We start from the raw sequence: 15,029 nt of genomic DNA, 5'->3' as shown, positions 1-15,029 counted from the left end.
GAATATAGTTGATCAATTAAAGTACTAACTTCTAATGAAGTAATAAACTGAACAGAGAAATGCTTAGAATCTAGCTCTGATCTAGATATGTTTTAAGTGAGTTGAAATCGTGTTCAGTAAACTCAGTCTTTTTAATAAGTTTAGAGATGTCAACAAAGTGGTCATTAAGTGCATTAGCTACATTTATTTTACCAGATATTACATGATCATCCTTCCTTATTACGTTTGGTAAATTAGAGGATACTTCGTGTTCATTTGATGCTAATTTAATAGTTTTCCAGAGCGATTTCGCACATGTTTTGTTTTGTACTGCATTCGAAAAATATTCTTTTTTAGCCATCTTGATTGCACTGTTACATTTATTACGCCACAACTTATATTGTGGCCAATTAGATTCACGTTTATATTTATCCCTTAAAGACCTGGCTTGAGTTACGTTTTCGTTGTACCAACCAGGTTGTTGTAATCTGTTCACTTTTTTATGTTTGAAAGGGGCGTTCTTATTAAGAACTGAGTTTAATATGTAATAAAATACTTCAAATGCCTCATTAGTATCCTCTATTGTTTCAACTATATCAAAATTAGCATTTGCTAAGTTGTTTTGAAAATTGATTTCATTAAATTTGTTAAAACATCTGTACTTAATAGTTTTATGATCATCTGTCTTAACAATTTTACCTTTGATGCTTAATGTAAAAACTACTGGGTAATGGTCACTTATGCCTATTTTTGGTATGATTACCTCCGAAATGTTGTCATATTTTGAATACAAATGGTCTAATATTGATGAAGAACGTTCAGTTACTCTTGTTGGAAAGGACACATGTTGTTTTAAATTAAAATCAGTGACAAGTTTTTCCCATTTCTTATTGTTAAATATGTTTTGGCCTAAACATTGAAAATTAAAATCCCCGGTTCAATACAAATTACAATCTTCCATGTCTGCCTTTTTTATCTGTAACTCAAATGAGTCGATCCAAGATTGAGGGCTATTTGGTGGGCGATAAACAAAGTTAATTAGATATGGTTTGTACTTTAAATTGTTGATTTGTAGCCAAATAGATTCAATTTCTAAATCATGTCTACGTACAAAAGAGATGCTATCTTTAATATAAACTATTATACCGCCTCCAGCAGAAATAGCCCTATCACGTCTTACCAGTGCCTTCCCCAGGAATTTGTTCAGGCGCCCCGGGGCCGACCGGGGGTGGGTTTGACGTTGATTTTTTTTTAATTTAACGTGTCAATTCATGTTCTGTGGTGCGTTATAACTCAAAGAAAAACAGCGTCAAAAGACGTCATTTGGTGCGCTATGACTCTTCAAAAAAATCCCCCAGTCATTTAAAAATATATTTTTTTATATTGTTTAATTGTTTTAAAACTTTTCCGCACAGATAGTAAAATCCCGACTCGAATGATTCCCCAATACATCCGTTTCAACCCGACTCTATTACTGTATACTTACTATTTTCAAGTTTCTATTTATTACCCGATAATCCCGTTTATTCCGTTTTTATCAATCTCTTTCTGGTAAATATTTACGATAAAAGCTTTCAGTTATTTCTTTAACACAAACCTTGCCATTTTTTAAGTGACTATTTATAGATTTGATGAAATATTGCCTCTGAATATGCGTCAATCCCCTGACCTGTTGTGTGCTTGTTAAAACGCTCAATACACGCCATTTGTATGCAATAGACGCGACGTTGTACATGCTGCATAATTTTCGCGCTCTTTTTAATTGAGAAAAAGATTCGACACAAAATAAAATTGCACTGCTAATTTGAAGCAAAAAATTTAACGTTGCGGTAACATTTACATTCGGAAGTGTGTTTCGGATTAAAAACGCGTTAACATCGACTTACGGTAATGGGTTTCGGATTACAATTTTAATTATTCCCATTTGAGATTTCAACAAATATTAACTGTTGCGTTATAAATTCAACGATAATTTGTTTACACACTTTACGAGTCGAATAAATGTTTTGACGGAATTATGCATGAAATTCATGTTGTCCACGAGAATCACGGCCGGTTGCCATCATCAGTCTTCTAACTATCGATTATCGGACGAAACATTTACAAGTGTGTGTAATTAATTCAACGAAAATTTGTTAAAGCGCATTACGTGTCGAATAAATGTCAGAAAAACGAGGTGAATCAGTTCTATAAATGGACATGTTGAAATATACATGTACTGGAATGAAATAAATTGTTATCACATAATTGAAACCGGGAGTCATTTGTACAACTTACTCGCTATAATATTTAATTGTTTACCACTTGCAATTAATTTCTCGTATTAATTATGAGTCATAGGTAACACTTGTTTACAGTAAAAAGGTGTGATGATGATGCCCAAAACCGTCTTTAATGTTCTGTACTGTACTAATTACCGGTTTTAAATTCCTCAATTGGTACAACTTTTTGCTAATGAAGCTGCGATAAACTCTTACTTCATGCCCGACGTCAATCAAAAATAATGGTCGATAGTTAACCCCGCCCTCATAAGCATTCGCGTAACCGATTGGACGATGAACTTCACAGTTTGACGACTGGAAAGTTACCAGATACATCCTTGTCAGCATTTAAATGACCGTGTAATGTGGCTAGAATAATCGATACGCGCGTCATGCTATTCTCTTATCAGTGGATTATCCATTACCCCATGTGGTGTTTATGGCGATCACTTGTGAAAGTAGGTACCGAGTGCTCTTTTAAAACAGGGAATATTGATACACTGATAGGGAAACCTTGATTTTTTTGGACAATCTCCACTTTCTTTTACTGAAGAATACACTGATCAGAAAATTTCAAGCACCCCGGGGACTCTGATTTCGAAATTCAAGCGCCCCGGCAAGGGGCGCTTAAATGGTCTGGGGAAGATCCTGGTCTTATAATGCTGTAACCGGAAATGGATATTGTAATAATCTCTGTTTTATCATTTAAAAATGTTTCACAAAAGCCTTCTATATCTAAAGAACTATTTTCGTGTAAGAAAACACGAATTTCATCCAATTTAGGCAATAAATGTTTGATATTCAAATGCATAACATGCAAACCTTTATGTGTAAATGAAATAGAACAGTCATTATTTATGTTACATTTTAAAGTAGATTGTAAATGAGATTCCATAAGAACGTTACTATCCAGGGATGATATATCAGTGTCTAAAATATTTATTGTGCTACATCTTTCATTATTTAATCTTAAGCCATTTGGTTTATGTTGATTTTTATCATCATTAGCAATAATAAAACTACACTTACATTTGTGCGAGTCACATTGGTTACATACCGACGAAAGAATGTCAAATTTATTTGTGATTAATATAACGATGTAGTATGTCTGTCATAAGTATCCTATTGTCTTTTGGGTAGTCTGCAGTCACGTGTAAGAGGATTTTGATGTCCACAGTTCGTGCAGTGTCGACTGTTTTCATGATTGACTAGCTTTGGAAAGTTGGAAGTTCTGACTTCCAAGCCTTAAATTTTGGACGCCACAGATAATGCAGTTGGAAGTCCAAATTGTATTTCAATGAATATTTTAGTAAACCTACCGTATGTGTTGATCGCTGTATATATACATATTCCAACACTATCCATTACTCTATAATCCAGTATTATTGCGATTTCAATGTTCAAAACCAAAATATGACCAGTATTGGCGCTGATTTGTTTAACATTTGGATGGGATAATTCCCATTGAACATGGGTAAATCAAGTAACGGGATGTGCGAGCATCTAGCAATGTTCATATTTGGTTATAACGACCAATTAATGAGCGACTTTTATTTAATTTATTATTTGTAAATTTACGTATTTTTTCTAAGTTTCAATGTGTCAATATTATCTCATTGTGTGCATAAATTCCGATGTATTTTTTCATTTTATAATACTAAATGTACCGAGTTACACGTCAATATGTACCGTAGTTACGGCACATGGTCTGTTTTGACACGCACGCTTTCCTTGCGTAGAACTTCACTCTGTCAGCAACAATTTTGTGCTCTTAATAAAACACGGGTTTTACATGGCATCATGTAAAGTGAATGGTGCAGATGCGTACAAAGGGACTTCAATAATATCACATGGCTGTAGAAAAATTCTGTAAATCAGTTCTATAAATGGACATGATGAAATTGTACTGAAATTAAATTGTTACCGCATTCATTTTGTAACGGGTATAATATTGTTTTCACAACTTACTGGCCATAAGTAATGAATTGCTCACCCTTTGCATTTAACTTCTCATAAGGAACAATTGTTGTTTAAGCAATTGTTTACGGTAAATAGGTGTGATGATGATACCCCACACGTCTTCCATGGACTGTTTAATTACCGTTGGATATTTCGCAAATTTTAAAACTGTGATTCCTAGTAAATCAATCTGTGATAAACGCTAACTTCAAGACTGATATCAACCCAAAATAATGATAGCCAGTTAACCCTGCTGAGCTGTTTGATCAATACAAACCAGGTGCAATATTTGACTGGTTCTAAGAGTCGCGCTTGGAGTTTGTTAGGTCACCAGCAAAAATAGCATGTTTTAATTGTAAAATCTGTTTTATTTAATAGTTAAATTATCGATCCAAGTAAAATAAAGATAAACCAATCCGTTCTTTTTAAACATATTTCATTTTTAACTAAAACACATTGTAAATAGTTGTTTTTGTCGGACACGAGGTCTGACAGTTTCCGGAATTATATCGGACCTCAGCAAATTTTATCGGAAATGTCCGAGGTCAGACGTCTTTCGCATGGGTTGTTGTCAACACTCTTATTGTCCGATCTTCATGAAATTTGGTTAGATGATTTATGCCAATGATATCGTAGACGAATTAAAAAATGGTTCCAGTTGGTTGAAAAACATGGCCTCCAGGGGGCAGGGCATTTTTCCTAATATGGCTGTAGTAAAACCTTGTTAACACTCTAGAGGACACATTAACTCTCCGATCATCATGAAACTTAGTCAAAAGATTCATCCCAATTATTGATATCTTGGACGAGTTTAGAATGGTTCAAGTTGCTTGCAAAATATGGCCACCATGGGGCAGGACATTATTCCTTATATGGCTATAGTAAAAACATGTTAACACTCTATAAGTCACAATCATAGTCAAACCCTTATGAAACTTTTGTTCCAATGAACATTTGTTCCAATGATATCTTGGATGAGTTCGAAAATGGTTCTGGTCTGTTGAAAAACATGGCTGCCAAGGGTTGGGGCATTTTTATGTCCCCAACTATAGTAGTGGGGGACATATTGTTTTTGCCCTGTCTGTTGGTTGGTCTGTTGGTTGGTTGGTTTGCGCCAACTTTAACATTTGCAATAACTTTTGCAATATTGAAGATAGCAACTTGATATTTGGCATGCATATGTATCTCATGGAGCTGCACATTTTGAGTGGTGAAAGGTCAAGGTCATCCTTCAAGGTCAAAGGTCAAATATATGGGTCAAAATCGCTCATTTAATGTACACTTTTGCAGTATTTCAATATTCAAGATAGCAACTTGATATTTGGCATGTATGTGTATCTCATGGAGCTGCACATTTTGAGTGGTGAAAGGTCAAGGTCAAGCCTTCAAGGTCAGAGGCAGTGCTCCAGCCAGGCCCCGGCCCTCCCGAACCTCCACCCTGCCCCCCCCCCCCCCCCCCCCCCCCCCCCCCCGAACCTCCGCCCTGCCTCCCCCCTAAAAAAAAAAAAAAAAAATTTTTTTTTTTTTTTTACATATGATAATTCATAAATCTCTTATTACATTGTAATTAGTTTAATCCTCATTGTAGACATTATATTTGAATGGTTTAATAATAATGGGAATAATACAACTATTTATAACATATAAATCAACATGCAATAGGAAGCATTCCAGAAACACCCGCGCGCTCGAACGTGCCCTTTTTACAAAATACTGCGCGTCAAAAGTGCCCTTTTGACAAAATAATGCGCGTCGAAAATGCCCTTTTGACAAAAAAGCCCCCCTGCCCTTTTCAAATCCTAGCTGGAGCACTGTCAGAGGTCAAAATTATGTGGACAAAATCGCTCATTTTATGAGTTCTTTTGCAATATTGAAGATAGCACCTTGATATTTGGCATGCATGTGTATCTCATGGAGCTGCACATTTTTAGTTGTGAAAGGTCAAGGTCAAGGTCATCCTTCAAGGTCAGAGGTCAAAGATATGTGGCCCAAATCGCTTATTTTATGAATACTTTTGCAAAATTGAAGATAGCAACTTGATATGTGGCATGCATGTGTATCTCATGGAGCTGCACATTTTGAGTGGTGAAAGGTCAAGGTCATCCTTCAAGGTCAAATATATGGGTCAAAATTGCTCATGTAATGTCACTTCTGCAATATTGAAGCTAGCAATTTTATATTTGAAATGCATGTGTATCTCATGGAGCTGCACATTTTGAGTGGTGAAGGGTCAAGGTCAAGGTCATCCTTCAAGGTCAAACGTCATATACATGTAGGGGGACATTGTGTTTCACAAACACATCTTGTTTCAAATATGGCTGTAGTAAAACCTTGTTAACACTCCAGAGGCCATATTTATTGTCTGATCATCATTAAACATGGTTAGAAGTATTGTCCCAATGATATTTTGGACGAGTTCGAAAATGGTGTCAAATGATGGAAAAACATGGCCACCAGGGGGCATTTTTCCTTATATGGCTATATATAGCTATAGTAAAACCTTGTTAACACTCTATAGAGTCCACATTTTATTGTCTGATCTTCATGAAACTTGGTCAGAAGATTTTTCCCAATGATAACTTGGACGAGTTTGAAAATTGTTCAGGTTGGTTGAAAAACATGGCCGACAGCGGGCGGGGCATTTTTTCCTTATATGGCTAGAGTAAAAACTTGTTAACACTTAAAAAGTAACATTTATTGTCCAATCATCATGAAACTTGGTCAGAACATTTGTTTTAATGATATCTTGGACGTGTTCGAAAAAGTTCTGCTCTGTTGAAAAACATTGTCACCAAGGGGTGGGGAAGTTATCCTTACATGTTTATGGTTATAGTAAAACCTGCATGATTAGCACTCTAAAAGTTACTTTTATTGTTCACTCTTCATGAAACTTGGTGAGAATATTTGTTCTAATGTTATCTGCACTTCACAGGTCAGTTCTTTTGTATCTCAGGTGAGTGACTTTGGGCCTTTCAGGCCATCTTGTTTTAAATATCAATCCAAAGCTCAAATTTGGATCAAGTAGGGTTAAAACTAGATATTTAAATCAAATCTTAGAAAGACCCTATCACCACTCTACACAGCACATTTATGATTCACTCTTGATGGACATTGGTCTGAATTTTTATTTTGACAATATGTAGGCATAATTAGAGTTAGATCTAGTAGATTTACAAATTTTGTCGCCAGGACAAATCTTGACACCACTTTAGAAGCCTCATATTTGATTCAATCTTGTTATTTAGAAAACATCTAAACCATCTCCTAACTTACTCAAGTTTTGTCAAAAACTAGGTAACCAGGTGAAAGCTGGGAAAAGCGAGGAGACCTAAGTTTTGTCTCAATACATGTACTCAATTTTGGCAATAATTTTTATCTGGGCAGTATTTAGGTAGAGATTGAATTTTGGTCATATGAGTCAAAAGCAAGGTAATCTTGTGAAAGCTTATTAAAAAACCTATTAACACTCTAGATGCATCACTTGTAACCTAATTGAGATAAATCTTTGTCTGAAGCTTTGTCTTTGCCATGTCTAAGTTTAAAACTGGTTCACATGAAGTAAAACACAATTCACCAGGTCAAGAAAATATGTTTACCACTTGAACTCATGTAAGCTCTTCAAGGCCATCATTGCCATTTTCTTTTTATGTCCCCCACTATAGTAGTGGGGGACATATTGTTTTTGCCCTGTCTGTCTGTCTGTTGGTCTGTCTGTTGGTCTGTTTGCGCCAACTTTAACATTTTGCAATAACTTGCGCTATATTGAAGATAGCAACTTCATATTTGGCATGCATGTGTATCTCATAAAGCTGCACATTTTGAGTGGTGAAAGGTCAAGGTCATCCTTCAAGGTCAGAGGTCAAATATATGTGGCCAAAATCGCTCATTTTATGAAGACTTTTGCAATATTGAAGATAGCAACTTGATATTTGGCATGCATGTGTATCTCATGGAGCTGCACATTTTGAGTGGTGAAATGTCAAGGTCAAGGTCATCCTTCAAGGTCAGAGGTCAAATATATGTGGTCCAAATCCCTTATTTTATAAATACTTCTGCAATATTGAAGATAGCAACTTGATATTTGGCATGCATGTGCATCACATGGAGCTGCACATTTTGAGTGGTGAAAGGTCAAGGTCAAGGTCATCCTTCAAGGTCAGAGGTCAAATATATGTGGCCCAAATCGCTTATTTTATGAATACTTTTGCAATATTGAAGATAGCAACTTGATATTTGGCATGCATGTGTATCTCATGGAGCTGCACATTTTGAGTGGTGAAAGGTCAAGGTCATCCTTCACAAGGTCAAGGTCATCCTACAAGGTCAAACATCATATAGGGGGACATTGTGTTTCACAAACACATCTTGTTTGGTTAGCTTAAAACTCTTGTTTCCTGCCAAAAGACTTGTTTTCCACAACCACCTCACCAATTGCTTAGTATGCTTTCCACTATAATCAATCAGGTAAGGGCTTTTGGCTATAGTTACCCCTCTTGTTTATAGTAGTTTTTCTAGAATTAATAATTTACCTTATTTATTGTTTCAGCTTAAACAATTTCAAAAGATTAACAAAGGTAAACAACCGAATGACCACAACACAGATTCAGTTGGAATAGCAAAAAACAACAACAATGGATCTGTAATTGAAACCGAAAAACCTGTTACACTTGACTTCAAACAAAGCAAAGCTGATTACAAGATGGAAAAACATAAAATGGATGCAGGTAAAAACAGTGAACATGTGGAAGAAGAAATAACAAAGGATTTCATGGCAGATCAAAATCACAGCCATTCTGTTGCAGTATTTGAGGAGTACATCAATAGGTATTATTTATTAGCTCACCTGAGCACAACATTTTCATGGTAAGTCTTTGTGATCGCCTTTTGTCCGTCGTCTGTCGTCCGTTGCGCGGCGTCGAAATTTCCCTTGTTAACACTCTAGAGGCCACATTTATTGTCCAATCTTCATGAAATTTGGTCAGAAGATTGGTCTCATTGATATCTTGGATGAGTGCGAAAATGGTTACGTTTGCTTGAAAAACATGGCTGCCAAGGGGCGGGGCATTTTTCCTTATATGGCTATATTTGGCTATAGTAAAATCTTGTTAACACTCTAGAGGCCACATTTATTGTCCGATCTTCATGAAACCTTGTAAGAAGATTTATCCCAATAATATCTTGGACAAGTTAAAAAATGATGCCGGTTGGTTGAAAAACATGGCCGCTGGGGGCGGGGCATTTTTCCTTATATGGCTATAGTAAAATCCATCTAGAGGCCACATTTATTTTCAGATCTATATGAAACTTAGTCAGAAGATTTGTCCCAATAATATCTTGAATGAGATTGAAAATGGTTTCGGTTGCTTTAAAATCATGGCCACCAGGGGGCGGGGCATTTTTCCTTATATAGCTATATTTGGCTTTAGTAAAATCTTGTTATATTTATACCACTCTAGAGACCACATTTATTGTCCAATCTTCATAAAATTTGACCAGAAGATTGGTCTCAATGATATCTTGGATGAGTTTTAAAATGGTTGTGTTTGCTTGAAAAACATGGCTGCCAAGGGGCGGGGCATTTTTCCTTATATGGCTATAATAAAATCTTGTTAACACTATAGGGGCCACATTTATTGCCCGATTTTCATTAAACTAGGTCAGAAGATTCACATCCCAACAATGTCTTGGACGGGTTTAAAAATGATTCCGGTTGGTTGAAATACATGGCCGCCAGGTGGCGGGGCATTTTTCCCTATATGGCTATAGTAAAACATTGTTAACACTCTAGAGGCCACATTTATTTTCCGATCTTCATCAAACTTGGTCAGAAGATTTGTCCCAATGATATCTTGGATGAGTTCCAAAATGATTTTGGTTGCTTTAAAAACATGGCCACCAGGGGACGAGGCATTTCTCCTTATATGGCTATATATTGCTTGAGTAAAACCTTAACACTCTAGAGGCCACATTCATGGTCCGATAATCATGAAACTTGGTCAGACGATTTGTCCCAATGATATCTTTGACAAGTTCGAAAATGGTTCCAGTTGGTGGAAAAACATGGCCGCCAAGGGGCGTGGCATTTTTCCTTATATAGCTATATTAAAACCTTGTTAACACTCTAGAAGCCATAATTATTGTCCGATCATCATGAAACATTGTCAGAAGATTTGTCCCTATGATATCTTGGACAAGTTCGGAAATGGTTCCAGTTGCTTGAAAAATATGGCCACCAGAGGGCTGGGCATTTTTCCTTATATGGCTTCATGAATCTTTATGAAACTTTGTCAGAATATTTGTTTAAACGATATCTTGGATGTGTATGAAAATGGTTTTGGTCTGTAAAAAAACATGGCTGCCAGAGTGTTCACTAGTCATGAAAGTTGGTAAGAATATTTTGTTCTTATGACATCTTGGGTTGCACAGAACAGGTCAGTTCCTTTGAATCTCAAGTGAGCGACTTTGGGCCTTTCAGGCCCTCTTGTTTTGTAATTGTTGTCCAATATGTGATTAATGTATTATTTTAGAATGTTCTATCATAGTCAAGTATATTTTATATTTCAATTGTGAAAACCTTAGTCAGATCAGGTAAAAGTCACAACAATAAATCCAGGGCTCACGCTGCTGCTAGACATTATCGCCAATGGCGATTATTTTATCCAACTGACTATTATTTCTTAAATTGTTGAGAAAAAATGGCGATTATTTTATCAGCCTACAACCAAAAAAATTTGCCTCTACAAGTTTTATGGCGAGTGCGAACCGCGTGTAAATCAGGCCATCCAGCAGGAAAAATCTATTACGAGATAACCTGTGTACACACTTGACCCTGTTTATTGTCATACACGCGTCTATTAACTTCTGCAACATCGTGGCCTAGAGCGTTTTTCTCAATCAGTGTCCAACAGAAGTGATATATTTCAGAAAAACTTCTGTAATCTCCCAGTGCTTTACCAATTATCAGCAACTGTTAGATCTTGGTTATTTTTTCGCCAATTATTATTCAATCGTCATTATTGAAAATAGCCGCGAATATTGTCGTCTGTATTTATTTTTCACGCCGTTTTTTTTTACTGCAATTAGATAACGTTGAAAAAACTTGATGAAATAATTATTTAATCGCCATCAACTAATTATATCCGTAATTACCTCTATTTGTCGTCTACTTCAACATTTCTTGATGTGTGATAATGATTTCAATGTTAAAATTGTTATAACTTTGGTATGCTTGGACATAGAGTCTTCAAACTTGACATGAAGGTTTGCAAGCACACTTAGATGACCACTGGTCATTTCAAGGTCATTCATTCTAAGGTCAAGGTCACTGTGACCTTGAATGTAAAAATGTTAAAGTTCTTATAACTTTGGTAGGTAAAAATGTTAAAGTTCTTATTCCATGTTATAACTTTGGTATGCTTGTACCTAGAGTCTTCAAACTTGACATAAAGGTTGGCCAGTACTAGAAGATCACCACTGCTCATTTCAATGTCATTCATTTGAAGGTCAAGGTCACTGTGACCTTCAATGTTAAAATGTTAAAATTGTTATAACTTTGGTATGCTTGGACCTAGAATCTCAAATATGTTACTAATTTGCTAATAAAAAAATTGAGATCAAACTTTCCTAATTGTCAATTCAAGTTCATATTTGTGACCTTAAATGTTATTGTTGTTCATGTATATGCATGCATTCAAAACATAACACAAGGTTTGCTCATGCCTTGAAAAGTACTTACATTTCATTTTGACCTTTGAACAATATTTCAGTAATTTAAGTATTGCATTGACAAAAACACGAAAGGTACTTTCCTGTCATTTAAATCAAAAATCCGGCTTCAATGCGGTCATCTCCGACCGCGGAACTCTTGTTACATATTGTTTTTGCCCTGTCTGTTGGTCTGTTGGTTGGTGGGTCTGTTGGTTGGTTTGCGCCAACTTTAACATTTGCAATAACTTTTGCAATACTGAAGATAGGAACTTGATATTTGGCATGCATATGTATCTCATGGAGCTGCACATTTTGAGTGGTGAAAGGTCAAGGTCATCCTTCAAGGTCAAAGGTCAAATATATGGGTCAAAATCGCTCATTTAATGTACACTTTTGCAGTATTTCAATATTCAAGATAGCAACTTGATATTTGGCATGCATGTGTATCTCATGGAGCTGCACAATTTGAGTGGTGAAAGGTCAAGGTCAAGGTCAGCCTTCAAGGTCAGATGTCAAATATATGTGGCCAAAATCGCTCATTTTATGAGTACTTTTGCAATATTGAAGATAGCAACTTGATATTTGGCATGCATGTGTATCTCATGGAGCTGCACATTTTGAGTGGTGAAAGGTCAAGGTCAAGGTCATCCTTCAAGGTCAGAGGTCAAATATATGTGGCCCAAATCGCTAATTTTATGAATACTTTTGCAATATTGAAGATAGCAACTTGATATTTGGCATGCATGTGTATCTCATGGAGCTGCACATTTTTAGTGGTGAAAGGTCAAGGTCAAGGTCATCCTTCAAGGTCAAATATATGGGTCAAAATTGCTCATGTAATGTCACTTCTGCAATATTGAAGCTAGCAATTTTATATTTGAAATGCATGTGTATCTCATGGAGTTGCACATTTTGAGTGGTGAAGGGTCAAGGTCAAGGTCATCCTACAAGGTCAAACGTCATATAGGGGGACATTGTGTTTCACAAACACATCTTGTTTGTAATTATTTTGTTTGCATTGCTCAAATATGTCTGACACTGATGAAAATCAATATACAAACAACATTAAGTGAACGTACTGTCAGATACGCAACTTTTCGGATCTGAAAATTTTGTTGCTATTTTCGAAATCATCTCTCATTTAGCGAGTATTTGAACTTAATTTCGATCCTTGATTCAGTCACCAATTTTGAGATATGGTCTGGTATTCAAGTAAATAGTACAACCTGGCATTTAAGAAATGGGTCAGTGTTAAGAAAAGAAGAGTTTATTAACACTGACCCATTTCTGGATTCCTCATGAGTACATGTACATGACTTTGTATGTAACTGTAACTGAAGTCTGGTTTGTTAAGTCACACCCACAACCTTGGTTGTATTGTTTAGTGTAAAGTCATGATAATATTTTGTAAGAAAATGACACTGATATTATGCTTGTTTTTAAGTATATATTATAACTTAAATCCAGTAGATATACATTTAATAAAACATAGATAAATTGAGATTCATTGTTTTTTTTCTTTTTGCCTTCAGAACCGTTTTGCGGAAAAGTCTGCGTCTGTTTTGGCTATTATTTCTTTAAGGAAAAAATGATGGCTATTATTTTCTGAAGGCCAGTGTGAGCCCTTAAATCACAATGATGATAAAATCTGTCGGTCAGCATGTCCATAGGCACAAACTTGTAAGACAAAAACCTGGTCCACTTTTCAGTGAACAACATGCATGGTTCCTTGTGATATTAAATTGCACATGTGCAATGTTTACATAGACTACAAAATAGTCCAGATCTATACTACTAGCCCATTTGTTTGCATTGTCGTCCACATAATGCTCTGTTCAAGGTAAACATGCAACAACTTCATATCACTGTTTCTACTGCAGGTATTCAATTAAAACTTCGCACAGGTGTTAGGGGTCATTATGTGAGGTCAGTGACCAAGTTCCATATCTCTGACCTGCAAATAAGCAGAAATGTACCCCTCATTGTTCTTTTTGGAAAATTCTGGTGAATGTGTGCATGCAACTTCTGCATATCTCTAAAACCTTATACAGATCAGCCTGCTCCAAAATCTTAATTAGAATTTAGTACTTCTGACTGTAAACTATCAAGTATTTTATAGACCAATTTTATAGGCTGAAATATAATTTCAAATAGATATATACATATAAATAAATAAAGTAATCCATATATGTGCAGGCATTTCCCAAGATCTTGGCTTAAACACAAGGGCAAAACACATAGTTGAACAGTTCACCCTGCTATTGTTTGATTTTAGAAGCACCATTTAATGTTTTAATGTCATTCATAAACAGGTACTTGACTAACCCAACTGAGAACTGGGAAGTAATTGATCTGCATCTATAGATCAACCAATTTTGGCCAAGTTAAAAAATGGTAAATGTGGGGTCAAAAACTATGTTACCTGTAATTGCTTAAATTAAAGAAAAAGCTTGTGAACAGTCTAGAGGCAACATTTATTGACCAATCTTAATAAGATTTTGTCATGAGATTTGTCCCAATGACATCTTGGACTAGATTGAAACAGGGTCAAGTTGGGTTGCAACCTAGCTCATTAGGTAATATTTCATAAAAAGCCTGTGAACCCATTTGGTTGGTTCATGAAACTTTCTCAGTTAAGGTTTGTTCTAATGATTCTACCTAACTAGCGAGATATGTGTCTAGTCAATTGAAAAAAAAAAGAACACCATGAGGCAGAGATTTTCTCTTACATTTGTAAATGGCTTTAGCACTTTGAACTTAATGATGAATGTAAGTGTGGAAAAATTTTCCAGATGATATCTGGTTTGAATTTTAAACTGGACAAGTGGTGTTTAAAAAAAAGGTCACTTGGTCAAATTTAAGAAAAGCTTTTTAACACTCTAGAGGCCACTTATTTTGCCCAATCATCATGAAATGTTCTCACATTTTTTTCTAATCATACATGTATCTTGGCCAAGTTATAAAATTGTTTTTGAAACATTACAAAAGTTGTTCAAAACAGTTACTTAAGGCTTTAGGAGAGCGACCATGGGCCTTTGGTCCTGTTGTTTAATTTATTTTACAAAAATGTTTTTATATTTCTGTCAAAGAAATATCTTAATTGTTCCCAGTTTGATAAATATT

The 15,029-nt window shown here is 35.6% G+C and overlaps 1 protein-coding gene across 5 annotated transcripts in view; it reads left to right on the top strand.

Moving 5' to 3' along the window:
• LOC127844102 (golgin subfamily A member 2-like) overlaps positions 1-15,029 on the top strand; it is a 137,894-nt gene that overhangs the window by 23,483 nt on the left and 99,382 nt on the right. For all 5 annotated transcript variants that reach the window (XR_008032563.1, XM_052374087.1, XM_052374091.1 and 2 more), the window contains exon 2: positions 8,746-9,023. Coding sequence is in view for 4 of the 5 variants with exons in the window: in XM_052374087.1 (XP_052230047.1) it covers positions 8,746-9,023 (278 nt within the window). In the remaining variant the exon portion in view is untranslated. The remainder of the gene's footprint in view (positions 1-8,745; positions 9,024-15,029) is intronic.

The sequence above is a fragment of the Dreissena polymorpha genome, chromosome 9 (assembly GCF_020536995.1).
Source record: "Dreissena polymorpha isolate Duluth1 chromosome 9, UMN_Dpol_1.0, whole genome shotgun sequence".
NCBI classification, from domain to species: Eukaryota; Metazoa; Mollusca; class Bivalvia; order Myida; family Dreissenidae; genus Dreissena; species Dreissena polymorpha.
This window is presented reverse-complemented; position numbering and strand designations above follow the sequence as displayed.